General features: G+C 41.9%; 1 protein-coding gene across 5 annotated transcripts in view; it reads left to right on the top strand.

Moving 5' to 3' along the window:
• The first annotated feature begins 1,267 nt into the window (after window positions 1–1,267).
• The window catches only part of SAMD12 (sterile alpha motif domain containing 12), a 174,249-nt gene continuing 147,696 nt past the window's right edge, over window positions 1,268–27,820 (top strand). For 4 of the 5 annotated variants that reach the window (XM_051609797.1, XM_051609798.1, XM_051609795.1 and 1 more), the window contains exons 1-2: window positions 1,301–1,396; window positions 18,070–18,248. In XM_051609797.1, coding sequence (XP_051465757.1) covers window positions 1,384–1,396; window positions 18,070–18,248 — 192 coding nt within the window. In that variant the 5' untranslated portion in view covers window positions 1,301–1,383. Of the gene's footprint in view, window positions 1,397–18,069; window positions 18,249–27,820 lie in introns of all 5 variants that reach the window. The other variant, XM_051609799.1, reaches the window with a different exon arrangement.

Raw genomic sequence — 27,820 nt, 5'->3', positions numbered from 1 at the left:
TTTGCAAACACAAAGCTGCTGCTCGAGGGAGCTTGTGTCTTGACTCATATACAACACAAAGGCTAATAGTTCAAATGCACATGAGAGCAAAGAACAAGTAAGGTCTTCAGGGCAGAGTTGGTAATGGAAGACTTCATGAAAGAGCTGGGCTTTAAGGCTGCTCTGTATGGGCTCTGGTTTGCCTTCATAAAATAAATAATTAAGACCTTATTCTATTTTACTGACTTTATGTATTTCAAGAATGTCAAATTTCCCAGTGTCTATGAAGACCTTAAGTCATTTGTGCATTGTATGTTTATACACTCTAATTTGAACTCATAGAGTTGCAAAAATAACCTGTGATGAACACCACTTATTAGCCGCAATATCCACTTCTAACAAAAAGAACACCTAAAGATGTTTTCACATCCTCTCTGTACTTGCCTTTGTATACTTGGTCCCCCTGCTATTTTCTCTCAATTTTAGTAATGACATAACTTTGGTGAGTGAAGGAACATGTAGAATCTTCCTGGTTAGGTTAGTATTTGTTGATACATTCAAAGCAAAAAAAAAAACAAAACAAACCAAGAAAAAAAGCTATTTTTGAAGGAGGAAAATCTTAAAAACTTTGTTATCTCAAAATGAAACTGAAAAGGATCCAAACCTACAGCTCTGTTTCAGGCAGCAAACCCTTTAGGACAGATTTTGAGGGTGTCAGGTTGTCTGGCATAAGATTTGTGAGGAGTTGGAGTAAAGGCTCAGCTCCTGCGTCCCTCACGGTGTTCATTTACTGGCTGTTCCGGACTATCTGTGAGAGTCGGACGACATAAAGCTGGCGCAGGGACAAAGACGGAGGGCCTGGCTCCAGGGTGAGGTGCTGACAGGAACTTCCCGATCCTTCCCGTGGTTTTCTCCTTTCCCGCAGAAAACCTCCCGCTCTGCCAACCCCCTGCAGCCACCGAGCTGGAAGTCGCGGGGACCGAAACACCACGACTCACACCAACCCCTGCACCTGCGAAACGCCGTTTTCCGTTGCCGGGCTACCCGCTCAGCCCGCACCTCGCTGTGCCCACCGTCCCTCCGGGCCTCCCCTAGCCCAACCAACACCGCCGCCTGCCCCCCGCGCTGCCCTCCTGGCTCGGCAGGCCAGCTCGCGGGCGCCCGATGCCGCCGCGTCCCGCCCGAAGCCCCCGGGGCCGCCGCTCCCCGGGCGGGCCAGGCCCGCGGGCCGGCCGGGACTCCATTTCCCAGGGAGCCGCGCGGCGGGCGCGGCCCCGCCCGCTGTCAGCGGCGCGCGGCAGGTTGCTCCCGCGGCGGCAGATGAGCGGAGCCCGCGCGCGGGCGGGGGGGGCGGCCGGGGCAGCCGCCGGGGCCGGGGCCGCCGCACTATGCGAGGCCGGGAGGATGGCGGTGGAAGGTAAGGGCGCCGCGTTCCCCCCTGCCCGCCGCCCTCGGGGTCCCTCCCCTGTCCCCTCCCCCGGGGCACTCACCTGCGCCGCGGCGGGGCCGGCCCGGCTCTCTGCGGGGAGGGGGAGGCTGTGCCCGCCGGTGGGGCCTGAGGCGGCGGCGGGGCCGCTCTGCCCTCCGCGGCACCCGCCTGGCCTCCGGGGCACCCGGGCCGCCTCCCGCCCCCTGGGCCAGGTGTCGCGGGGTCGTACCCGTGGGGTACGACCCGTGGGGGCCGGCGGCGGCAGGGCAGGCGGCGGGGGCGGCCCGGGCAGCCTGCGGCGGCCGGAGGCTTCAGTCCGGCAACTTCCCGGCGGGCCCGGAGGTGCCGCCTCGCGGCCGGGCCGGCGGACCTGTGCCGCCTCCCGCCCGGCTGGCCCCGCTCGGCCCGGCCGGCCTCTGCTCCGCTCCGCCCCGCCCCGCCGCCGGGTCTCCCGCAGGAGCCGAGACGCCGCCGTCCCGCGGTGCCGCCCAGATCCCCGAAGTGCCCGGAGGCCGTGATTGATACCCACGAGGCTCAAGCAGCCCCCGGCCGCCCTCCCGCGTGGGCGCAGAGCTGTCGGCGCCGGGGTGTGCTCGGCCCCTCTTCCCTCCTGATCAGAAGCCCCAGGGCCCAGGTGCCCGGGTCCCGGGGAGCCGCGACCTGGCAGGTGTTTGTGAGGTGCCGGCTCCTGGGGAACCACCCGGTAGTAGAGGTGGTACCTACCAAGAGCTGAGATCTTCCAATAGATACTGGGCTTCTGCGGCAGTCTTGACGTTGGCTGCTTGTTCTCTTTCCTTGGGGCTTTTGGGATGCTGGAGGAGAGATGCAACTAGGTGTATGGGAAAAGGCAAATCCGTTTTTCCTGCTGTCTGCTTCCAAAATTCAATTGGTTTTCTAGCGCTTTAGGGTAAGACATTGAGAATCATGAGGATTTAGTTCTGTCTTGCTTTCTTCTGTGCCTTTGGGAAGGTTTCAGAAGTCCACAGTGTGAAAATCAGCCATCTAACCCCCTCTCCTATGCTTAATTTGGAGTATGATGAGCTTTTTGGGATACTCGTCTTGGAACCACCTTGAGCTTTGTTTCTCTGATATGCTGAGATTTACAGTTCCATCAGAGACCAGTTGCTTTATTGCTGAAAATCATGCTGAAGCTGCTTTTTGCTGAGTATGCTAGAGTAAATAATAGTCCAGCAAAGCCTTAGGCTTACTGAAGACATTGGGCAGCTTGATATCCCTGAAAACCAGCTTCCTAGACAAATTCAAATAAAGGTAAACAAAACCACCAGAACTCAGAAGGTGTCTGTGGACATCCAGAGTTGTCCATCAGAAGCAGTAAGCCTCTCCCTGCATCAAACAGATTTATGCACAGGGTGCTTTCCTGAGGCAGTTTTGAAAACTGCAGTGATCTAAAGAAGAAGGTTGTGGTCCTGAATAAAAACATTGCTTCCTTATTGACAAAAACTTAGCAACATGAGCTAGGCTTGTGTGTCTGGTGGTGGGTAGGAATAAGTAAATGAAATGGACTGCCATGCACCAGATGGTTCTTATGCCAGCAGCCAACCCCTATTTCAGTGTGCTCTTTAATGTCATCCTCCTTTATTCACTTGAAAGTCCTTTGCAGTCTGTTTGCTAGGTCTTTTCAGGTCTGTAATAATTCCTGTCATATCTCCAGTGCCTTCCATCTGAGAATCTCTAAAAGCTTTGTAAATATTAATGAAGAAAGGCTCTGCTAAAGCTTTGGGAAGCAGTGCCTTTCACTTCTCCTGAGATGGGATTTTTTTCTTTAACTCCTTCTTCCCATTTCCTCCCCTTAGAATGCATCCCTGCTATGGTGTCTCAGACTTTCTTGTCTGTGTGTTCTGCTTTCCTCCCATTTTGTTTTTTTTGCCCTCAACTTTCTGCCTCTGTTACCCTTGTAGTAGCACAGCAAGATAACTGCTTCTTCAGCACAAGTATCCAGGCAGCTGTGACTACTGTGTGTGAACGTAGTGTATGCACATTTAAGGCCTTTTCTTGTCCCTCATTTTCTGCTGAAACCACGTTTCTTTGTGTGACTGTGCTTAAGAACATGCTTTTATCTTAATGCATCTTCTGCAGCAGAGGAGCCCTGGATGTGAGCCATATTCTTGTCATGAACTGCGACTTTTGGCAGGTAATGTGGCATTACAGCTTCTGTTTGGGAAGCTAAGTTGTTAGTTGTCCCTCATGGCCCTGATCACCACAGTGTGCAGGTCCTACTCAAGTCAAAAAGTAAAGCTGTCGCTGAATCTTCTAAATTGATAGTTTTGTAGAAAAATGCAAATTTGCTGAACTCCAAATGTCCTGGACTCGGGAAGCATAGACTGCTTTTTTATTATTTTTGTAGTTGTTTGAATTATTTGTTTTCATTGGGAAAACATTTTTCTGGTTTGCTGCTTGGGATCTCAAGAGCATAACCTGCAGTACATCAGCTCTGGAAGCCTGGAAATTAGGAAAGCCCTGAAAACCTGATTTAAGCTGAGGTTGTCTGTCCTTCCAGTCTCTGCAGTAGTCGGCTGGGAGCTTGGCTAGGATGGGCTTCTTGGGTCTTCAGACCTTTTTATAGGATGTAGCAAGGCTTCTGGACAGTTGGGCCAACTGGCTTCTTGTGCAGACTTGCAAGTGGCTGGCTCTGGGATGTAACTGGCAGGGAGTAGAGAGGTCCCTGGGGCACAGGGGAACCATGGATCCTGGACCATGGGAGTTCCTAGCTGGAGCCAACATCTGCTGCCCTACCAGCTCCACCATGGCTATTGTTCAGTGGAAACTGCCTCAGCCATGAAACCAGGACTCTTTGTTTCTCCTTTCAGAAATGCTCTGTGAGGCTCAAGTGAAAATATTTTGTAACTTCTAGTTTGTGGAAAATCTCTGAAAACCTCTAATTTCATTTTATCCAACAAACTATTCAAACCTCCTCATATTTAATTATTTTAATGCTGTCTTAGTATGGAGTGCTGGAGTTACGGCAACAAATGTCCAGTGGTTTACTTAAAGCAAATATCCTAACTTTTTAATTGGGATAGCTGACATTGATGGATTTGCAAGTATGAAACAGAAATTTGGAGGATGCCACAATTCCTTGCCAGTTATACATAATACGTACCTGAATGTCCCAAAAGACATTATGTGGTCTGGGAGGTCCTTTGGGCAGTGGAGCACCAGCTTCCTGATAGATGAAAGGATTGGTGTGTATATGGGAAAAGTGAATTTGTACTTTTTAATATGAGCCCATCTAGATGGGAGCATTGCCAAGGTAAGTCTATTTTTAGACCTAACAGTTTTGACAGTGTTCCTTTAAGTGGTTTTATTCCCTCTAGTAAGAATGAAAGAACTAGGTCAGAGCCAGTAGAAAAAGGCTTTTGATCTCTGCAACACGGTTCTCAGTTTTTGTTGGTTTTTTTTGCTCTTGTGCAGCAGAGGTAAAGGGGAAGAGAGAGATGGTGATTTCTTCCTCCCTCCCCTGAGTTTATTGCAGAGACAAGTGAGAGACTGACAGCACCCATCAGATAATGTATTCACGCAGGTAATCCCTCACAGTTCTGTTGGATTTCCTGCAGGTCTGACCTGTGGTGTCTTTGAGATTCCTGAGCAAAAAAAAAAAAAAAGTGCTGATTATATCACAGAGTTCTTTCATATTAAGTTTTTTATGAAGTTTGGTCTGACACCTTTCCTGCTGTGTATAGGCTTTGGAAAGTGTATACATATGCTTGTTGCTGGACTCTTCCTGAAGTTTCTGTAAACTACCATCTTGTAGCTGTTCTGTAGTGGGATCATGTTATTGAGACCCTGGATCTACCTACCAGAGAATATTTCTTACTAAGGAGTGGAGACTTGCTGACATAAAATGTCAATGACTCTGGCCTTACTCCTTGGAAGTCCTCAAGGGGCTAGAGACTCAAAGGAGGTTAGAGCATTCTGGGGTGTGGCATGAAAGTGAGCTGACACAAAACTGAAGTTATTTGCACCTTGTAACCAGTTTCTATCAAAGCGATCCTCTGGAACGTGATCTAATAGTTGGGTTTTCAGCACACTCAGTTGCCATTGGAGCAAAGAAGTAATAAAGCTTGGCATTGAAAATAGCATGTGCTTCCATCAATACTCTTGTTTACTTCAGTAGTTTCTATCCCCTCCTTAGCTTGAGGGACTCAAACACGTGGCTCAGAAGAAGCTACCAGTTAGAAGCACGGCTGAGATACGCATCTACCTCTCCAGTTGAAACTGTCACATTGGGTCATAGCAGAGGAGACAGATAAGACCAGTGGTGGACAGAGAGTAATAAGACCTGAGCACTACCCTTTGGTCTTGATACCAATTCTGGATATCATTTAGTAACCATTTAGTGCAAAAAATACATCAGCAGTTATGGGGTTATAGGCTAGGACACGGGTCTTCCATCTACATTCATATGGCAGTCTTCTTGTTGGGCTGCAACATCTATACCCTTCTTTCTTGCTCAGCAACAGCACAACTTCAGAAGGTGGGTCTTCCCTTCTTAACACCACCAGCACCCTCCCACCCCCACCTGGCCCCCCAGTGTGCATACAGCTTGGTGACAGTGTGTGCTCCTCTGCTTTGAACTGCTGCTTAGAGCTTTTCTGTCTAGGTTTCTACATTTGAAAAAGTCACAGTTCATTGCATCTGTCTTTAACAAGATAGGTAGTCAATGATCCCTCTCCAAAGGAATGATGTAGCTGTCTAAGGCCAGGAGTCTGCTTTGGACTGTGGGTTCTCACTGTGAACAGGTGCACTATGCTCCTCAGGCATTTTATATGGGGACTGAGAGCTGAAGTTCAGAAGATGCATTCCACTGTGGGAACTGGAGACCCCAGAATGAAGATACGGCAACAAAGAATGTCACTGTACTTAAGTCTGAGTGAGAAGTGGATGTAATTGCAGGTTATGTGGCCATTTTACCTTCCTGCTTTTAGAAATGGACCCATACTAGGCAATAATCAAGATGTGGTGATGTACCAAGACCATACTGTATTTCCCTTAGACAAAATTTGTTTGTAGGATAAGAGTGTACCTAGAAACACAGAAGTGCTTCCAGGACAACCAATTTAGATAGAATTCCATGAGTGTTTGGCCTTAGCCTTTAAAATACTTGAAACACTCAGAAGCTGAAGGAGGACATTGATTAATATAAATAAATTAATTAATTATATAAATAGATAAATATAAATTAATTAATATAAATTGGTTATTTCAATGCAATCAAATCTTATCATAAGGATAAAACTTATCAGGTGTTGATAATGTATGGGCAAAGGGAAGGAATGGTGCTTTGAACATTCGTACGCTTTCTCCACCAAGAAGAGAGGGCTACTGAGCAAATGACAAGAATTGGACGTTAGATGCACTTCCTAACATAGTAGTAGAAAGTACTGACAAAGCCTGTAGTGACATTGGAAGATCCCAAGTTTACTGCTTAAACGGAAATTATGAAACAGAATTCTCCATGAGAAGTTTCTGTTGTGTTTGTGTTAGTTTTTTCCTGAGTTATTCAAGCATGGGGCAGTAACATCCAACAGGTTGTGTAGCTTTGTTCCTCTCATTTACAGCTCAGTGTATGAGGCCAGGTCAAGCTGTTTGGAGCAGGTGTCTTGTGCTTCCCAGTGTTGCTGTGTCATGAGGGTTATGGCAGGAGAGGAGCCTTGAGAAGCTCAAAGTAAGGTACTGTAGCCAGGTGGTGTAAGAGTTGCAGATTGGTGCAAGTTGTTCAGCTGATAGTCCTGGAGAGGTTTCTGTCCAAAGCATCATCTGAGCAGGCTTGCTAGTTAGTGCAGACCTAGGCATCTGGATAGCACCGTAAGTTGCTGTTTTGCTCAGTGGATTCTGAAAGTGCTACAGCTAGTTTGCACAGGTAGTTTGAGGGCTACTGCTCAGTGCACTGATTATTGAGTTTCCAGGTTTGTTAGGGATACTGGGTCTGCTTCTGGTGCCAACTTCATCTGCTGTTCTGGCAGAGGAAGCTTTACCCTCTTGTGCCCTGTCATATCTCTTTTTGTCCAAATTCTGATTTCTGAGGCAAGGACTCTGATGTTGGGACTGAGCAATACTAATGTGGGTTATTTCTTATGGAAGCTGTGGTCTTTGAATGGATACAGGTATTTACACTTGCAGATTGACAGTTGAACAACTCACCTCTAAATTATTTGCTCAAAGCATGCAGAGAATGTGGAAAGAGTAGCTCTGGAAGGTGCCAAAGGCAAAGGTGGAGAAAAGAGCTAGAAAATGGAGTAATTGTCAAGTCTTTTGAACCTGTCTGGTTGGTGGTGATCAAAATAGCAAACTGGATTTCAGGAGCTATGAGGAAGAGCTCAGAACAAGGCATGGAAGATCTTTGTTTCTATCATTACATATTGCTCTTGTATTTTGAAGGCTTCCTGCAGCTTTGCTTGCCACTCCCCAAAAAAGGGACAGGACTGGAAAGAACACAAAAAGGGCAGTCGGCTGGTCAGGGACATGGCAGGTTCTTTGAGGGCAGGTACAAAGATTTTGTTTCTTTGAGAGATGGCCATGGAGAGAATCCTTAGATTGGAATGAAAGATTTGGAGAAGGTGAGAAGGGAACTAGGTCACAAGGCAGAGCAAGGAAGCTGTAGGGTTTTGTGCTTAAAATAAAAAAAAGGAAATAGCTTTTCATGTAACACAGAGTTCCCTAGGTGCAGCTTTCAACTGTGGGTAATTCCTAACCTGCTAAGGAAGGATCAATTCATGTGTGTCCTGCTGTTTCATAGTTTCTTTAAGCAGTGGCATAAAGGGCTAGACTTTTAGTCTGACCTAGCCTGATCACTGATGACAAAGTCTAGTTCATCTTGTCTGCTTCCGCAACAGTTCCATTCACCTCAAGATCTTGACTTGCATCAAATAACTGAGAGGAGAATTTGGCCAGGACAACCCAGAAACACAGAGAGGAGATGGAGAATGTTAACAAGAAGGGTTGTGATGTGTAACATATAAAGTTTTCTTTTTCTCAACATATAAGAACTGATACTGTTGTGTAGGAGGAGCTGTCTGCTATGTCGAGTCAATGGGATTTGGGGGGAAGCTCTGCATTAGGCTGCAGCAGTAGAAGTGCCATCCTGGAAAATACCAATTCCCCACAGCAGGTAGGGTTGGAAACTATTGTACTGACCTGCATAAATGTGGTGGAAAATGGCCCGACAAAAACCTACAGGAGACCCTGGAGCAAATTAGATCCACAGATCTCAGCCTCAGAGGCTTCTGAACTTGGACTGAACCTGGGCAGAAGTCAACTCTGCATTCAATTACAAGATCTAATAATGTTTGCAGGGAATATGTGACTGAACAGGAAAAGGGTCTCTATGTAATGTGGAACCTTGCTAGCACATACTCTTCAGCTGGACATTCAAGTCATTACTTCGTTCCCTCACTCATTTGCTCTCCTCTGCCCTGATTTTGTGGCTTGCTTCCCCCTCCCCCCTAGTGGGATTTTAGTTGAGTTTGCTTCTCTGCAAGTAGCCTAGTAGATGCAAGAAAGAGACTTTTTAATAATGCTGTTTCAGAAACATAAAGAAGAATTGTAATGTGTGTAAATAGAAGCTTTCTCTTGGATTTTCCTTTAGGAAAATAATTGGATGCTCTCAGCTAGCAGTTTGTTGCTACACAAATCAGCTGGGGTACTAGAATGAGTAGGATCCAGTGGTATGAGTAAGCAGTAGGAGGTAAAGAATTTTACTGGGGGAAGGAAAGAAGGCATTTCCAGGCTCTTCAGTTGGATGATAAGGGAAGGGATAGCCTTGAACAGTGATAAAGGAGGTAACTTTTAGGCAGTTGAGGGAAAGCCAGGACTATAAACAGAAGTCAACTGGCAGATTACAAACTAGTTGTGCTAGTGAGAATGCATATATTTTCCTTTGCTTTTTGATGATTTTTTGCATCATTCATGGGACAAGAAATAAAGCGTAGATCCACAGCTGAATTGCAGCCAGTTCTGTGCCACATGTTCAGCAGACACCAGCTTCCATGTTTAGGGAGAAGGCAGAGATCTGTGATATGTGTCTGGAACAGTGCACCTCTGATGCTGTAATAAAGACTTAACCTGTGTGTGTCTGACCCATTCTCTATATGCTGGATAGGCTTACTGGTGTTTAGAAAAGGTTTCTGCTGTGAGGCTTGCTGATTATAGAATTGAATAGTAGAGCAATTATTAGGATGTGGAGGCATTTTTAGAAATATAATTTGCAGTAGACGATCTCCTAATTGCAAGACAAGTTTTTTCGAGAAATAGTGGAACTAATGAAGACTTATTTCTTACCCAGGTGTGTTCTTTATCTTTTCTGCTGCCTGTCCATATTCTCTGTAAAATCCTCAGAGGGCAAACAGTGGTACCTGCTCTGTAGTTTGCCCAAGTCAGTTGACGACTGGCAGTTGCAATATATGGTGGATACTTTTCCTTCAGAGAGAGCAGTTATTTTAGGTCTGTTACTGTCTATCTACCCATTGATTTTTTTGTTGTTGTTTTTCATACTTACAGTTATTTCCTGTAGCACCCTCTTAGATTGCAAGTCTGTGCATCTCACAAACTAGAAATCCAGAGTTATTTCACTTCTCAGGGGAAGCTGTGTAGATGGTCACACTAGCCTCCTTGCTAACAGAGGGTGAAATCAGTTTGCAAAACAAATTACTATTTTGTTCTGTAATTTATTGCTCAAATTATGTTCCTATATACAAATGATGCATGTTACTGACCATTATTACTTTGTTCACTAAGATGCGTTTTGCTCTGAGCTAATTGCATAGCTCACTAGTTCCCTTCTTTGCCAGTGTTCTCCTCTGTCTCCCTGAATCGGTCCATTTTTCAGCAAGGCTCTCTATTGCCAATGTGAGTTCAAGAGATGCTTGTACCAACTGTACTTTTATTAAAATGGAATGAGAAATAATTTGGCTGTCCAGTCATTGTGCCTGCTTTTTATCTTGAAATCCTGTTGCTGTTACAAAGGCAGAACTTGCATTGTTGAGGCTCCAAAGTCTATCTAGTGAAAATGTGCAGTCTGCCTCCTGAAGAGCAGGTGTAACAGAAACTGTCTTTTATGTTTACAGCATTTGTTAAAGTCTATGAGCTAAGGGATGGCAAGTGGATATTTCCATACATAAAATAAGTGGTTTCCTGTAGGAAAATTGTCAAAAATACACAAGTAAATTTCTTAGCTGAGTAAACATAAGTGCATAAGTATCCTGGTGGGATGAGGGTCTTAAAAGGCAAACTTAACCCATATAAGAAAAGGATTTCTTGTTCTGGGGTTAGTGTTTCTGTTCTGTCGACAACTAAGATGTCTTTCTTCTCTCTATACACTCAAGGCTTGCCTTCACCAAAGTTTAGTTTGATTCCAGATGAAACTCCTAGTTACTCTGTTTTCTTGATACGTTTCTGATGCTATACATGGCTCCCTGCCATCAGCTGCCTCTTATAGCTGTGTGTTAAGAAATGTATGTGAAGTGCAGTAGATTGTCTTGTGCTTTTTCTCCTTCTGTGTTTGTATTTGGCTTTAGTTTTGAGCACCTTTTTCGTTGTTTCTGGAGAGAGGAAATGGCTTGTAGTACTAATGGGCTAGGTGCTGTGGGATGACTACCCACTTACCATCTAGAGAGGCTCAGAGATAGCTGCATGAGTTACTTCAAATTTTGTCTTGCTGATGACAATTCGAAAGGGGTAAAAAAGGCAAAAGCTTTGTAATTTACAAACTAAAATGAACACCCCTCTTCTGAATGCTTTATCCCCTTCTGCCTTTCTAATCTTTCTACACCGGTCTCCTCTCTGCTGTGCTGTCTTTGCCCATCTTGACCTGATTCAGTGTCCAATTCCTTGCTTCAGAGCTCTCTCTTCTCTTGCCCTTCAAGATAACTTCCAGCTGGAGGGCATGTCCCACTGCTTGGACAAACTCTTTGATTGTAAAATTCATATGTTGTAAGAAGTTTAAAATTTGTTAATTTGATTAATCTAGTAGATGATTATTAGTCATGATAAACACAGGCTAGAAAGACAAGCAACTCTCCAGAGGGACCTTATGGTACAGCAGTGTGCTGCTGTGTCTGCCAAGCCTTGATGCTTATGTATGAACTTTGAACTCAACAGGTACAGCTCATCAGTAGCAGCAGTTTGAAAAGCACCCCACAGCTCAGTGCTGGCCTGGCTTTCGGCACTGCCTATTTGTCATTGCTTAATGCTGATTTTTTATGCTGACCAACAGAAGCAGATAGTTAAACACAGATATTAGTTCAGCTAAGTACTTTGGGACTTCAGCCTTAGAGGAGGTTTCTGGTAAATCCATGTTATCTGTACTGAAGTAAAAAATGTCCTGACTGATGTTATGGGCTCTTATGCTCTGTGAGAAAGCTTCTGATTTAGTGGCTCATAGGTAGGCAGTTTTGAGAAACAAAGTGGGCAAAATCTTGAAACTACTTCCTGAGCAGCTTGCCAGCAGTATTTACTAGGGGGCCACATAAGCAGCAGGTTGGGTTCGTGTGAGATTTTAACTGTTGTTTCAGTTGGTCTAAAGTGATGGCTTGGGGAAACTGTGCTGATTTAGAGGAGATAGGACTGAATGGAGAAGTAACTTCTACAGGCAAAAGTTTCTCAAGAAACTAATTGATGAAGCAGATGGACCATCCATAGTAGTTACAGGAACTGATTAGTATGGAAGAACTTTCTACCAGATAAAGTAATCAAAATATTAAATTTTATGGTGCAAATTAAGGTTGTCTTTATTAGCTGTTTTTATTATTGTTTTAGTATTGTAGAAGTGGTAACAATTGCTCAGGTTAGACATGATCTTTGAAATAATCCCATTGTTTTCTAGGGATATTGAGAGTTACTACTGAAGTACAAGCTTCTGGAAATATGGGAAGGGCTTTGCAGTGTGGATTTGTTTTGCTTGTTTGGTCAGTGTGAGCAGCCACCTCAGTCTGGGGTGAGATCTCAGTGCTTTCAATGCGAATGTCTTCCTGAATCTGACCAACCCAGGTAAAGCGGGTTGTGAATGATAGCAAGCAAGAAGACCTAGGGATTCTGTTTGACTACTTGGCATTGAAATGCAACATCTGGAAGTTTTTAGAAGTCTGACTGCAGAATTTAATGTGATTGGAGATTTGATTTCTCTTTGACCAAGATACGGGCAGAGATGGAAGGAACAGGTTTAGTGAGGGCTGCTGTCCAAAGGTCTTGCAGGATCTACTTTCCTGGAAATACCTGTTAAATCTTCATGAAGACTTCAGATGGCTGAAAAGATATTTGAATCTTTTTATAAGATCCCTACTATAACTGACTGAGTTTGTTAGTGTTCCAGCTGTACAGACTAACTTGTGTCTTTCAAGATTGTGGCATTTCATGGTGGGAGAAGCAGGTGAATTATATTGATCTACCTCATAGTATTATGCAGCTAAATTTGTGGCATGAATACATAAAATGGAGCTTGCATGCTTGTCAATATTTGACATATGAAAGTTTTCTAAGGATTATTAGAAGTTTGATGGGTATCTCCTGTGCCTGCTTTTTGTCTCCAAATAGCAGAAGGTGGCATATGACTGTGATGCACACAGAGCAGGGCAGATGAGTAAGAAGATGCTATTTTTACTCAATTGCTTTTTAGAATAGAGCAATTGTTATTGCATGTGCCAAATATGCTCTAATGTAGCCTTAATTGGTCTGCTTAAATTTTTAAGCAGCCAGCAGTATTCCCACTGAAACAAGTAGTTATGAAACACTGACACGGTAGGCAGTGGAGAGCACAGAGGCAGCAACTGATCATAGATTTGATCTGCTAAGCCTTGAGCCTACAGATGGAGAGACAAAGACTTTCCATCTGCCCACGCAGAACTTTGGATATGTCAGGGCTGTGTTTTGAAGGGTGCCTTTGGGCTTTTCTAAAAACAGGATTCACACAGTACCCTCTAGTAAAATGCAAGGCTTGCCCCCAGATGCCAGTAACATACCATGGCATTTGGAGACTTTCATGTACCATCAAGCATGCTCAGACAAGCTGTCTCTTGACTGCCTGCCATCCAGGAGGTAAGTGTGTATGGAAGGAGGGTAGTCAGGGAAGCCTTCACCACGGCCTGAGAGCTGTCCTTTTGAGCTGCATACACATGCTGTAAGGGGCCTGCGTGGGCACAGAGCTCGGCTCACATGTACCAGCGTCTGCAGGGCAACAAATTATCTTGCTCTGTAAAGGACTTGTCTTAGTGTTCTAGCATGTGGAAAAAATGCACTGTGCATTTTTTTTTCCTTCCCTATTTTTTTAGGACAGATGTGGTAATTTTTCCATTTTGGGTGCTCCACTTACTATTTTCTGAGTTTTTGACTCTCAGAACTTGGCAGATCTCAGCAGTCTTTAAAGTTCTGGAAAAGTGGATATTTTCCTGTAGATTCAGCTCTACTGTTGAGCAAGGAGTACAAGAGCACTTAAGTACTTTTGTTTTAAATAGTACTTTGCTTCATAAATGTAATCTGTGGATCTGTGTTATTGTCTGTCAGCATCATTTGTCATGTGCTTGTTGCCGAGGAGTCAGGGCTGTACAGAACATCCATCCTCCCTCCCCAAAAGAATGCAAGTTCCCACCACAGAAAGCTTTCAATCCAAATGAAGTGACAGTTGTTGAAGAGCATGAGGGAACACACAGCATTGATCAGCTGTTAAGTGGGGTTTTCATCAGGGAAAGGACAATTCGAGTGCTCTGAAACTGGATGAAGAGTTGTGTTACCGAGGCATATGGATGGTATATGAATATTGATATTGTATGAAACAATATTGGAAGAGGTTCTGTTTAAAAATCTAATTATACTGGTGGTATTAGGCTGATAATATCAGCTAATTTGGAGGTGGGGTTTGGTGTCTTGATGGACTTCTAAAGTCTGAGAATGATGAGGTGGATTTAATTTGGTAGAGTGAAGGTGTGGTGTGGGAAAATGGTCTGAATGCAGGGGGTGGGGTGAGCTATCATTAGCTAATACCAGGGTAATGAGAAGTAAGAGCCTGGATGAGTATTTTAGCCAGAAACTATTTTGTCTGTAGATAAAAATCTTTTCTAGACAAATGCCATTAAATCCTGAAAGAGATTTAAGAGGAGTCAGCCTTAGCTTACTGGTCAGAGCAGTTGGGTTGTGATAAAGTTGGTAATATGTGATTCTTCTGTAAGAGCTGCTTAGACTCAGTTCTCTGGACATTAACCTTGGGTGCTGTCAGCCCTCCAGCCCTTTTAATTTTGCATAGTCATTCCTGAGTTAAGAGCTGGTCTTACCTAGATAGAAGTATGTTAGGTTGCTGATTTAAGAAGATGGTGTGTTATTACTGACCAAATCTTGACTTCTTTCCCTGGTTTTAATGAGTCTTGAAAGGGAGCAATTATTTGTATTGTTTGTATTGACACTTAAAAGGAGGCAAGAGCTCTACCTCTGTCTGCCATGAAAACGAAAATACGTAATTCTGGCTGGTAACAGGAAATAAAAGATCCATCCAAGTACATGTTCTTCCCTTCTTACCCTCTCTGTAGCTGACTTAGAGGCAGCACTAGGGAAAAACAATTAGAGCTGGCTACCTGAAGATGATTCAGAGAGATTAGCTTTGCCAAGTGACTGAGACACTTATCCTCACCTCTGCTTTTTAACTCCTACCCTTCAGTCTGCCTTCTTCACATGCTGAGACTTTTGCTCTAAATGGTCTTTCTTGAGGAACAGTTTCAGTCCAGATGTATGGTAAGTCAAGATTGATGGGAGTGAAGGAGAGGTTAACTCTTCTCTTCTTTAGGAAGTAAAGTTGTTGCCTTCCCTCCCAGTATCTTTCTTAAGGCAGCCTGTTTTTCTTTTAACCAGTCACTTTTCAATAAAAAGGTAGTGTGCATGTATATAATCACAAGCAGCCTCTCAATTTATATATATATATATGTATAAAGCATTGCTGAAACAGCACTAACATTCATTACTCCTGAGAGAATGATGGGCTAAGAATCAAGCAGCATCTTGTCATGTGATTTATTTCTTTTTTAAGGTGTCCAGGTGATGCTTATGCTATCATGTTATCAGAAATCTGGATCATTTGCTCCCTGTAATTCATGGTAAATCAATGCTGTAACCCAGAAGGCTTTCCTTTTCCATCCCGTACCAACCTTCTCCCTAATCTGTATTGTTTGGGGGCACTGGGAAGGGAGGAGTTGCAATCCACAGGAAACTTGCTGCTGGTAGTGTTCTTTCAGGCAGTGTTAAGTCCCACTGTGCTTTGTGATTTCTCTCTGTTAAACCCTGGAAGGGGTTTGATATCCAAAACCTGCCTTTTTCTAAGAGCTGCTGAGGTGTTAGTGTTTCAAAGATGTATGCAGGAGTTTTCCTGTTCAGCCAGGCAAGATCCTTGCAGAAGATAGAGGGATTTTTATGCACTGCATTCCATAGCAGTCATTCACTCCTAATTCTGGCCCTTGCTGGAGCAGGATTTGCTGGGAGTATTTTTCAGGTCAGTTAGGATAGCTCCCATTTTTTGTGAAAGAGGAAATTAGTTCAGCTACTAATAGAACAGTTTCCATCCTCTTTGGGCTATGAAAAATTCTGTCTTCGTGGATCACATTAATCTTTTCTGTGGTTTCACAGTAGTTTATAGCAATTACTTGTTTCTCTCAGGTAGTTAAACATCTAGATGATCTAGAAAGGAGAATTTTCTTGTATCTTAAGAAACATACTGTAAATATAAACCACAAAATAATATATCTTTGAAACCTCCCATGGGAACCTAAGAGCCTCAGAAGCTCCCTTCATCATAACAGCTTGGCAGGTTCTGGATACCTCCCCGTAACGGCTGTACAGCCAGAGCAGATGAAGCCTGCTAGCTTCACTGTAGAAGTAAAAAGTATTTTACATTTTCTATAATACAGAAAGAGGTCTTGCAGGGGAAAAAAATCAAGAAGCAACTGTGTTCAAGTTCAGTTTCATTTCAGTCTTGCAGCCATGACAAAACCAAAATCCAGAAAGGGGCAGGTATAGAGTGTGAAGAATTGACTGTTTGGTGAGGTACCTCTGTCTCTCTTACGTATTTGTAAAAGAAGACCAGGACTAATCCCCTACAGCTACTCACAGTGAGGCTCGAATTTAGTTCCTTTCCTGTTTTTAATTTCATTTGGTAGTTTTCCGTGGGCCAGAGATATTTTTCTATTATGCTATACAAAGCGGCTGCGATTTGTAGTAAAATGTTGTAATTCTTTGCCGCTTTCCATCAATCAGTGTTGTTAATGAATTACCCTTAATGATGTTACTTTGACTTGAAGTCAGGAGATGTTACCCTCACTAGCTTGCAGTTGTAGGTATTGTAGTACTTGGACAGATCACTTATCTTTCACAAATATTTGAATATTTTTGGAAATTTAAAGGAGAAAAGGCCAACTTCTTGGCCTTTGCTTAAATTCTGCACCAAGGAATTGCTGTAATTTAGGCTCAAAGTTTTCAGTTAAGACTCTGGGATTTAATTTGAATGGATTTTCATAAGGTGCTGTAGTTGAGGGACCCTTTGTCTTCTCTGGCTGCTTGAGCATGTTTCCAGTGAGAGGCTTTCAAGGGCTGATCAGTAGGTGGTAGAAATTGGCAGTCCTTATTCCTTCCCTTGCTCCCCACCCTTTGCTGCTAAGACAAGCAGGAGTAAAAGGGCAGCTTTTGTTTTGGCTTGACATTATGTTTAGGGTTTCTGTTCAGGTCCATCAAACATTACACCACAGTATCTGAGCAGAGTTATTTTGCATACAGGGGAAATTGGGACCATTAATTAGGACTAGTGCTAAAAATAGTACAGCTACCCAGGAATATGAATGTGAAAATCAGATAATCACATGAAGGGGAAGTTGCCTTAGGATTCACACATCTTAAAATTGCTATGCATGCCAAGAAGGTTGTTAAGGCTGTTCTCTCTGAGTGCTGGAACTGTGGAATTTCAGACAGAAAACAATTAAATGACTACTGTAGTTTTAACTATGCATTTCTGTGGTATGGTTTGCATTTGTTTTATTTTGTCTTCTGGCTGCTTTCCTTATTCTGCTGTCATTAGTCCACACCTCATTATATGCTCCTAGGGAGTACATCCTTCTTACTTGTTAGGATGGTGTAGGTGGTAATTTGCAGTGGTGCAAAGTGCTGAAGAAGAGAGAATCAGCTGGGTAAGTCATTACTCTGTACAGAGACTGACTCACTGACTTGCTGTGCACAGCTTACTTATCCCATGTTTTTTAAGACCTAGAATGTTAGAGTAGTTGAAAACTTAATAGAAAAACATTAACTTGCTTGCCTAGAAAAAACGTATGACTGAATGGTGAATATAGGTGATACATTGTCCTACCCTAGTAAAAGCTCTTAAATTTTACCCAATAAAGTTTAACCAAGTTTAACCCTCATCTTGGATACTGTAGTGAATTCAGTAGACCACAGTTCAACACAATAGCCTGCACTAAATAGCCTTGCACAGTGCTGCACTGCCTCTCATTTCCTTTCTCAAGTATCTCACCCTGAACCCATGTCAGGGTACAGCAGTTCTCTTGCCATGGTCTGACGTAGCTCGGTTTACCATGTGACAGTTCTTAGTAGTTTCTGATGTGTTTATACCATTGGGTTCTTCTTTCCTAAGCAGTGTTTTCTCTTTCTTATATGTTTTGCAGCTATCCATTGCAATCTGAATCCAAATGGTATTGATCACCCTGTCCCTGCAGAAGGTATTAATCTGCAACTTGAAGGTGAAGGAGTTGAATCGCCCTCCCTTAAGAACACTAGTACTCCAAAAGGACCTGAGGCAAAAGAGACACCCAAGAGACAACAAGTGGAACCAGAAATATCTAAGGTAGGTAGGACTGGGTTATTTTCTTGGTGAGTCTTAAAGAGTCCAGGCTTCTTGAAATCCTGGCTACTGTTTAAAAAGCATTTATTTTCTTCTTAAAGACATAGCTGTCTGAGGAAGTGGTAGTTACAGGAGCAAGGTATTGCCATGGAGTTTTATACCACACATATCTTAGGCATTGCACTATTTTATTTTTCTCTAGATTAAGGTAATTAAAATAATGCATTCTCTCTTTTTCAGGCACTGTGGAGATTTTTTTTTTTCCCCAAATGACTTGTGTAACAAACAGAATCTGAATATATATGCTTTTGTTGTATGTTTTTTGTTTGCTTATTTATTTTTTCCTGAGGCAGGTAAAGGAAGAGAAAGGTTCTATGAATGTATGAATATAGCAATTTTTATATGGGTGACTGAGTTTAGTAAACTATTAACTAATTTTAGGTAAAATACCATGTCAGTTCTGTATGCCAGTGAACAAACATACTTAAGAGGTAAATTCCTAAAGACAGATTCATAAGCTACTGTTTTCTTCTTTGTATGCTGCAGACATGACCACCAAGTGCAGATGAATGTGTGTACTCCAGGCACTTTGGGTGTAAGACAATAATTTCTCATATTAGATATGTTTTTAACTAGAATGTAAAATAAGAGAATGTTTAAAAAAGTAAATTGGGAGGGATTCTTTAAAAGCCTTATCAGCCATTTTTATCTTCAAAGGCCTAAACCCAGGGTTTTGAGGGTGATTTCTGTGGAGTGAAAATTGAGTTTGTACTGAATCTGACAATTTAGGAGTTAACAGAGCAAATGTGTATCATTTATTTTTTTAATGGCCCAAAAAAGGCAGTAACAATTAACTCACTGAGTGAACAAATAAGAGTATTTCCTACTGTCATTACTACAATAAATCTAAGAAATAATATGTGTACAATTGTGATGTATTTTACTTTTAGAATAAAATAACATTAAACTTGTTGAACAGTAGTGTGGATAATAAAGAGTGTGTATGAGCTCTTTGTTCTGATGTTTAATCTAAAATATCTAGTTTTAAATGAGTACAGTTTACACTCATTTAATTCTGTCTTAAGTCATTTGAACTAGATCCAGTATAAGCTGGCACTGAACAAAATCACTGCTACTTTTTCTGTTTTGTGGCCAGTTGCCAAGCAGGATGCTGATTCTCTTGAACCTTTGGGGAACAAGTTTGTGCTTATTGCTTTGAATCATGCATTTGGTAACAAGACCACCAGATTTTGGATGGGCTTTGAGTGAAAGCTTATCTAATAATCTATTTGACCCAGCTTTTGTCAGACAGGGGCAAGCTAACCCTGCCCGTGTTTCAACATCACCAGATGAAAATCTGCTCAGTACTGAAAGCTAAAGAAGTATGTTAAGCTGAGAGGAGATCTTACAAGCTTGGACGTGAAGAAGCTAAATGATGCAATCGGGCTTCCAGTTGAGAATGGGCTCAATAGTTGACGTGGAACGCAGGCAGATCAGGCTTGTCTTTGCTTGCAAAAGGCTCATCCTAGTGGAAAATCAGGATAAAATACATCAGTGACTTAATGTAATGGAGCCTGTTTCCACTGGCTGAGCTGTACTTGTTGGACTGATGAATAGAAAACCATTTTCAAGGCTGTCCCTGCTGGAGATAGCCAGGGAAGAAGGGATGCGTAGTGCTCTAAAAGTAGTGAAATCAGCTATTGGTTTCCTAGGTCTGATTGCAGTAGCTTTATTTAGAAAGGTGGGCATGCTTCAGATTTAAAAACGAAGCAAACACCAAACAAACCAAAACATTTTGCTTGATGGAATAAGCTTGGCATAGTAGTGTCAAGCTAATAAGTAGACAGTTTTTCTGAATGCATTGCTGCTTTGTTAGTTACTTTGTTTTTTGTGTAGTATTAACTTTGTGATGTTTTTCATCTGGATTCATATGTTAAAGCCTGAGGTGTCCTGTCTTTTCTGGCTTGCTAAGCCTTAAATTCTATATAGAATTGCTTTATCCTCTTAAATGTAAATGTAGGGTTGGATTTGTAACTTGTGTGGCTTTGAGTTGAATTAAGCTGTCATTACGAAACTTTATCCATGCAATTGTATCTGTGCAGTGGAAGGATGAGCAGGATTTGCGGACAGTATTGTAAATAAAATGTTGTGGGCAGATCCATTTGCTTTATATTTCCTCATTGTTCAGCTGCTTTTAAAAAAGGTTTCTTTTCAATCCTATGTATTCAAGTAATATTTACACATACTTCCTATGCACAGTAGTGAGACGTATAGATAGATTTAAAGTTTGTTTTTATGCAGCTACTGTAAATAGCGGAGTGCAAGTGTGTGTTTATATATTTGGGAAACAGGCAGCAGAAGGTGTGGCGTGAATGAAGGATCATTCATTTAGAAGTTCCTGATGAGTATGGAATCTAATTTTTATAGATGGAGGTAGAATTTTAATAGAAAAAGGAACAATTACCTTAGTCTCCCTCAGCTGGTTCCCTAAAGAACCACCTTGTTACAAAAGTGACCAACTCCAGAAAAGGCTGAGTTTATTAATATCTAAACTGATATGCATAATCCAGTGAGACTTGGTAATGTACAGGATACAATACAAATTAAGTAAATTATATGCAGTATCAAGATATTTAGCTTTTTTGGTTTATATATGTTTTTAAGGTGTGTATTCATGTATATCAATATACACAGTTTATTGATCAGTAATTGATTTTTCAGTATTCATAGTATATATAAAAAAAACAGGCAACTGAATAGACCCTTTTACATGGCAGGAAGCGTCAGTGGAGAAAACAAGAATGTTTTCTAAAATACATTTTTAAAATGTGGAGGGTATTAAAGAACTAATATAGACTAATATAAACTAATAGAACTAATAGAAAACACACCTCATTGTGTGTTTTCTGGAATTTTTATATTTTTTCAATAAAATGCTACTTCTGACTCTTTTATCTGGTCTGTTTGGGTTTAATAATATGTTTTTTTCTAGATAAACACAATGCATCTGGACATCTGGTGTTATAAAATAGAGTTCTGTTAAAAAAACTAAACGTTCTTCTACACTTCTGAAGTCCTGTATTTCTCAGTACTTTTCTAAGAAGTGTAGTTGGGGGACCCTTTGCCTTCTCTGGCTGCTTGAGCATATTATCTCTACAGAAGTTTTGACTTTTATCAAGGTTTCCCACATGCTGCTGATTATTGTGAGCATGAGACCTCAGTCTAGTCTGTCACTTGTTAGATGATTATTTATTCAGGGAGTTTTGGTTCCTAAGTAAGGTGTGCCTATCTGGTGAGACACTTTGGCTCACTTTCTGTGGTAGCAGCAGTAGCAAATAATAAATGCTTGTTAATGATAACCACTACAGTTAGACTTTTTCCTCTTGTGTTAGCAATGGCAGTTTTTTTACCTGACTCTGATACAAATTAACAGTCCTTTAGAATGTTCATGAAAACTATGAAAAGAAACTGGTAAAAGAAGTGAGAAGCTTTTTTTTTTTTCTTCTTGCCTTCTGTGTTAAGTGATATATAGACACCAGTAGACCATAGTTTTTGTTGCAGTGTGGCTCATTAATTATTTTGGTTGCTTCAAAATGACATAAAATGACACTGAAGGGCTGACTGAACTCAGTAACACGAGGATGAGATTTTAGCTTGGCTTACTGGGCCTAGTTCAGGACTGATGGGGTGCAAGCAGCTCCTCTGGTTTCCTGGAGAGTTCCCTGCTCAGGAAGTATTTGGTGTGTGTCAAGTGTGTTATGAAATGTCTAAGCACAAAAGAGTGAGACTTCTGAGTAGTAAGGGTCTGATAGATTTCTTCTTAGAAATATAAAAGTGTTTTGTCAGTTCTCAAAAAAAACCCAACAAACCCAGAAAACAAACTAATTGTACTGTTCTCTAATGAAAGAATATAAAAAGTAATTTTCTATAAGAATTTTCCAGCTTCTTAATCAGTGGCCTCTGTTTCACAGTGTTTATCCTTTTTGGTCAAGCTTGTAAAATGAGTTGGATGAGAAAGACGGTATTTTGCCAGGCAGTGGTCCTGTCAGTGGGTATGATGGAGCACACACATTCATTTGCACACTAAGACCATTTTATCCCCTTCTCTCACTCTATTTTTTTTTTTTTATTTTTTTTGCAGTCGGTTGAGGAACACTGATGGTCACTCAACTGGGGCAATGAAGTTTTACCATTTTACTTTGTATTCCAACTCTCCCCCTCTTATGAAACTTGTGGTGGCCACAGGATATGAAACCGAGGCAAAATAACCTCAGCTGGGCTGTTCCACTCCTCCAGGTTTTGCTTTAAAATTGTGTGGCAGGATGGGAGGGTCTGAATTGCTGACCTCTACATGTGTATCCTCAGTGGAGGTGCAGACCTTGGATGGTGAAATGTTACTTTACTGACAGAAAGTTTACTTTTTCTTAGTTGATTTTTGTAGACAAGTAGTTAACAGATTACCCATGTCCACATCAGATCACCACAGTGAAAGCCAATAGATATGGTGTGAGTGTGATTATTTTAAAAATTTTTTTCAAAAATTCTTTCTCTCCTCACTCTGACTGCAATAGTGACAAAACACCATGTATTGCATTGGATAATTTTTATGACTAGCAAAAATAGGTACAGAATCTGAGCGTAGAGTAAGTCTGAAGTGGATTTAAAAATATTTTCATATCAGCTGAAATAACTACATGTCAGGGCAACGTGCCTTTCCAAAGTCCCATTCTGCAATTATTAGTAATACACAGTAATTACTGTGCTTGATTCTACCTTAATTTTCAATAGACTTTTTTTTTTCATGTGTTACATAGTTAGAAGAATGCATATTGTCTTGCTTTCAGGTGTCTAAATTGGAGGCCAAAATGTTTGATGTGCGTGTATCTCTTTCTCAGCCTGTCATTCATGATTGTGAACTCCGGCTGAAGTCTTAAGAACAATACAGTGAACAAACCTTCTATCCTGAGCAGTGATACAGGAATGCTGTGTGACCTTGTGCATTTCAAGCAGCGGAGGCTGATGTTCTATTTATCACTTTAGGGTTTTACTGGTGTAAATGAAGTTTTGGAGTAACCCTACTTGTAGTGCAAAATGTAGCTGCTTGGTTCAGAATTTAATTTGTTATGAGCCAGGAAAACAAGAAGCATCTCTCTCTGTTTGGGGTCCTGTGAGGCAGCTTATCACAGGAGGACAAATTCATGATTCAGAATCCAAGTGCATTCTTATAGTGTATTTTTCCCTGTTGCAGCATCATCCATTCTTGTTATAAATAGTGTAATAGGAAGGCCCACATTTTTACAGTGAGGTTTCAACATTCAGCATGAAAGATCTGGCTGCTTCTGTTCATCCTGTTCATGCTGACTTTGTGCTCGGGGATTCTGAAATACCATTTGCCCTGACAGCAGCTGCATGTGAGTGGAAGATCTTGCCTGAGTTAGTTTGTTGTGCTCTGCCCAGGAGATTAACAGGAAAAGAAGGGCATTTGCAAAGGACCATTATTCATTTCCTCCTTCTTCATCCCCTCTCACAAGGTGGGATTATTTTAGTATTGCTTCTCTTTCTCCCCATGAGAAGTCAAAATAATCAGATCAGACTAATACTTAGCTTTTTAGATGGGTATAAGTAGAACAGCTAAAGTTTTCTCACAAAGAAAACTAGTGATTGACCTTCCAAACGGTTCAAAGGAATCCTTTATGAAATTAATCTGTACAAGCATGTTCTACCTGTGACTTCAGTCCAACAACAGGTGGTAACAGGAAGAGACATTTCTATTTGTCAGGTTTTCCACAGTTGGACTTTCACCAAAAGATCAAGAAAGACAGTATTTTCAGTGGTTGTGAAGGATGGTGAGGTGTTGGCCTGCGGGGGATGGTGCAGCCTGTGGCCCTGTGCTGTGCCAGGGGCTGCACAAATGCACAGCAAAGCGGTGGATTCTGCCGCAGGGAGCGAGTTCAGTCCTCGTGTAGGGCAGGAGGGAGCAGATGGTTACAGAGAGGCAGCTGAGGGAGCATAAGGAGGGAAATGTTGTCTGATCTGGCTCCTGTTGTTCTGTGAAAGCTATCAATGTGAAATTTGTGTTATTTCCCATTACACTATTGTGAAAAGGAGCAGCAATTGCAGTACGTATTAGCAAACATAAGCAGCAAAAAGCCATGGTAGTACTCTAGAAATAAGTAGGATGTGTAATACTATAGACACATGTAGAGGCAAACACATTATTTAAAATAACCTCTTCTCATTGGGAGAAAAAGAAATACAGATAAAAAGATGGAGCAGCTTTTAGAGGAAAAAGCAATTCCATACAGTGTGGAGATGCATAATGTACTTATAGTGCCAGTTCTTCTGCTTGCCTTGTTGTGAAGCTGCTCCATAAAGCCATCCAAACACTCTGCTTTCACTTTGAAGCTACTTTAAGGGCTTCATAGAGATTGCTTCAAAAATAAAAAAATATTTTAATGACACAGCTGCCTTGATGGGGAAGGAGAAATATAAAATTGCCCAGTAAAGAAAATAATAGCATTGTGATTAGAGGGATTACAAAATGTATTATAGAACCAACTCAGCATTTAAAATGGAAAAGCAGTTTAATGCTCCACTCCTGGCACTGCAGGTTCTGCAAATAGTGCATCTCATCTGAGTTGCAATAAAAACTTATTAATCTGCCACATGTGTTCACTGGACACATCTGACAAAACTGATTAGTAACTGCTGTAGTCCACCTTTCTTTCTGCAAGTGGGACTTTTTTCCATTTTGAAAAATAACATAACTGCTGAGCACTGGGAGAGAAATGTGTCACAATCACAAAAGGGGTATGGGACTGTAATAGCCTCGATAATGTTTGAAGGGCAATTCTTATATTATCAACCTATTAAGCTTTCCCTCAGTATGGAGTTGCACTAAGGAGGGAAGGGATTTCATTAGGAGAGCCTGGAAAAGGGTGGCCTGGGACATAGTGGAGTCTGTCTTCCCTTCAGTTACTGTGGGTAGAATTGAGCTTGCTGCTGAGGGCAACTTAAATTGTCAATGTGTAAATTAGGTGTCCAAACTCCTATTATGTTTGGTGGAGATCTAGTCAGCATGCTCAGAGGAACTTAGAGAGGGATCAGACTCCATCTGAAGTGAGCACGGCTCAACTGAATCTGCCTATGCTTTGGGGACTACATTGATACTCAAGATCTCAAACTCAGTTCTGTCCTCTGCCTTACTAGCTGGTTAGCCTCTGCATTTAATGTTGAAGAGGTTATTAATGTTTGATGGAGGTGAAACTTTATGCCAGGAGTCTGTTGTTTAGAATCTGCATTTACCTCAAAAATCGTACTTTGAACACTATTCCCATGTATATGGCTGTGTTCCAGATGATCTTCTGGCAAGCAAATGCTTATTAATCTGAAAAAAAGTCTTTTTGATTAAAAGGAAATGATTAGGGTGTGTGTTTCATTTTAATTGGTTTTGGACTTAAGAAGCCTGTCACTTCACACTGGAAGTGAAGTTCTTGCTCTGTGGCTCAGTTTTTCCAACTGTAAAATGATGATGATAATTAGGACCAGTTAAAACTGTTTTTTCAGTAGAAAACTGAGATTTGGAATAAATTTGCTACCAAGATGTTGTCTTTTGCTTGTATATGTATGTAAAGTTGGTTGTCCAAGATCTCTGCAACATGTTTCTGAAAGCTGGAAAACATTGGCATGATCAGACTGCCTGAGGATTACAAATGTAGCAGCAAATTTGCTACCTGTTCGCACTCCTCTCCATGGTACAGTTTCTCCTGTTGTTTTCCATGTGGGTGGTGGTGGACACCTCCACTGGTGCTTTGTCTGTGTCATGCCTCTGATTTTGACTGGAAGTATTTGATGGAGAGGTACTAGAGTGTGCATGGTGTTTAGCTTGGAGGGATATCTTGTCTCATTTCGGGCCTCTAGGCATTGCAAAAATGCCAACAATAATGACCTGAAATCAAGGAGGCTTTTCAGTATCTCTTAATTTCACACTTTGCAAATACTAGCTCTTTTTAGCTATATCTGAATGCGGGCTTCAGTCAGAAGTGTTTCTGTTTTATCTCTATTCCACAGTCAGCTGCAGATTACTGTATAGCTGATGTGCCACTGCAGGGGGCAGGGAAACTACTCCCAGATGTTAAAGCAGACATTTTCTGTGGTACTGTGTATTCTCAGTGGGGCAAGCAGAAGGTAAGGAGAATGTTGTGTTAAATGAGAGACAATTCTTCCCTTTCCCTCTTTTTTTTTTTTTTTTTTACTAACTGATTTGTAAGTATCGTGTGGTTTCCTTGGCTGTGATGCCTTCAAGTGAAACTTTCATATAGTGATTAAGCCTGGGGATGGCTTTAAATGCCTGTGTCCTATTTCCTAATACTTCTGTGCCTCTAGTTATGTTGATGTGGTGCTTTTATATTGTCACTAGCCATTCTGGGCAATTGCAGGTTTAGTTCAAAACTAAGAATGGTATCAGAATATGACAGGCTCTTAAACTAAAATAAGTGTTGGTGATATTGGCATCAAATATCACAAGTAATTTCCCTTTAAGAGATTAAGAAGTTCCTTCAACAAATCCACAGTTTGAGAAAAGAGATTACCTTCTGGTTTTAGACTATTTACTTAGTTTAGCTTTTGACATGTCTCTTATTCTGTTCATGCAAATGTGATGTTTTTATATTCTCTAAGTATACCGGCTGTCATCGTCAGTCTCCCAGTCCTGTGAGACCCTTCAGACTGACACACAGTCATCTTCTGCCCCCCAATGCATTCTTCACTTCACCTGCCAAGCTAATCTTTTTACCCCTCAAGCCTTGTCTTTTTACTTCATCTACTCCACTATGGAGAGCAAAGAGTTCACAAGAGTCAAAGAATTAGCTATGACCAGCTAAGACTGATGTAGTATTCAGTCTTGCTTTGCAAACTATTGCCTGAAATGGGACATGCTGTTCCTGGTCCCTGTGGTGGAGTGCTACTGAAACTCACCTACATCTGATTCAGGTTGAAGAACCAGCACAATCTCCTTAGGTCTTCCCACCATTCTGACTGTGAGTGTGCAGCTGTAGAAGCACAATATGGGTTTCAGAAGGCAGCCATGCCCACCTTATGTCCCGGAACACCTCACAGATGTGACCCTTCTTGCAACCTTAAGAGTTGCAACAGTAGAAGCCGGTAGTGTGTGCAGCCTGGACTGTTGGGGTGAGGGAGCAAGGCTGCCACTTTGGGTTACAGGAGGCTGCTAAATTAGCCATTTCTTACAATACAAGCATTGCATTTCCTGCCTACCTGGAGGCTGCCAAACAACTCCTAGCAGTCATTAATATGGTTTGGAGCATCAATTCTTCCATCTCCCTTACCTCCCTTACAACCTCACCCAGAGGTTGTAGCTATTACGGGTAGGGGCTGTTCTCAGAAGATGTGCTTTGTAAAATGAACATTTCTAATTGTACCGATGTCTAGGAATGGATATTGTGATGATGCATCAAGCTGTACTTCTAGGGTTAAATGTGCCCTTGACATGCATATCTAAAAATAGAAAACCTTCAGCTCAGAACAAGGTAGAGTTACTGCATATCTTGAGGCCT

The sequence above is a fragment of the Apus apus genome, chromosome 2, assembly GCF_020740795.1.
Source record: "Apus apus isolate bApuApu2 chromosome 2, bApuApu2.pri.cur, whole genome shotgun sequence".
NCBI lineage: Eukaryota > Metazoa > Chordata > Aves > Apodiformes > Apodidae > Apus > Apus apus.
Note: the sequence above shows the minus strand (reverse complement) of the source record. Positions and strands in the feature narration are given on the sequence as shown.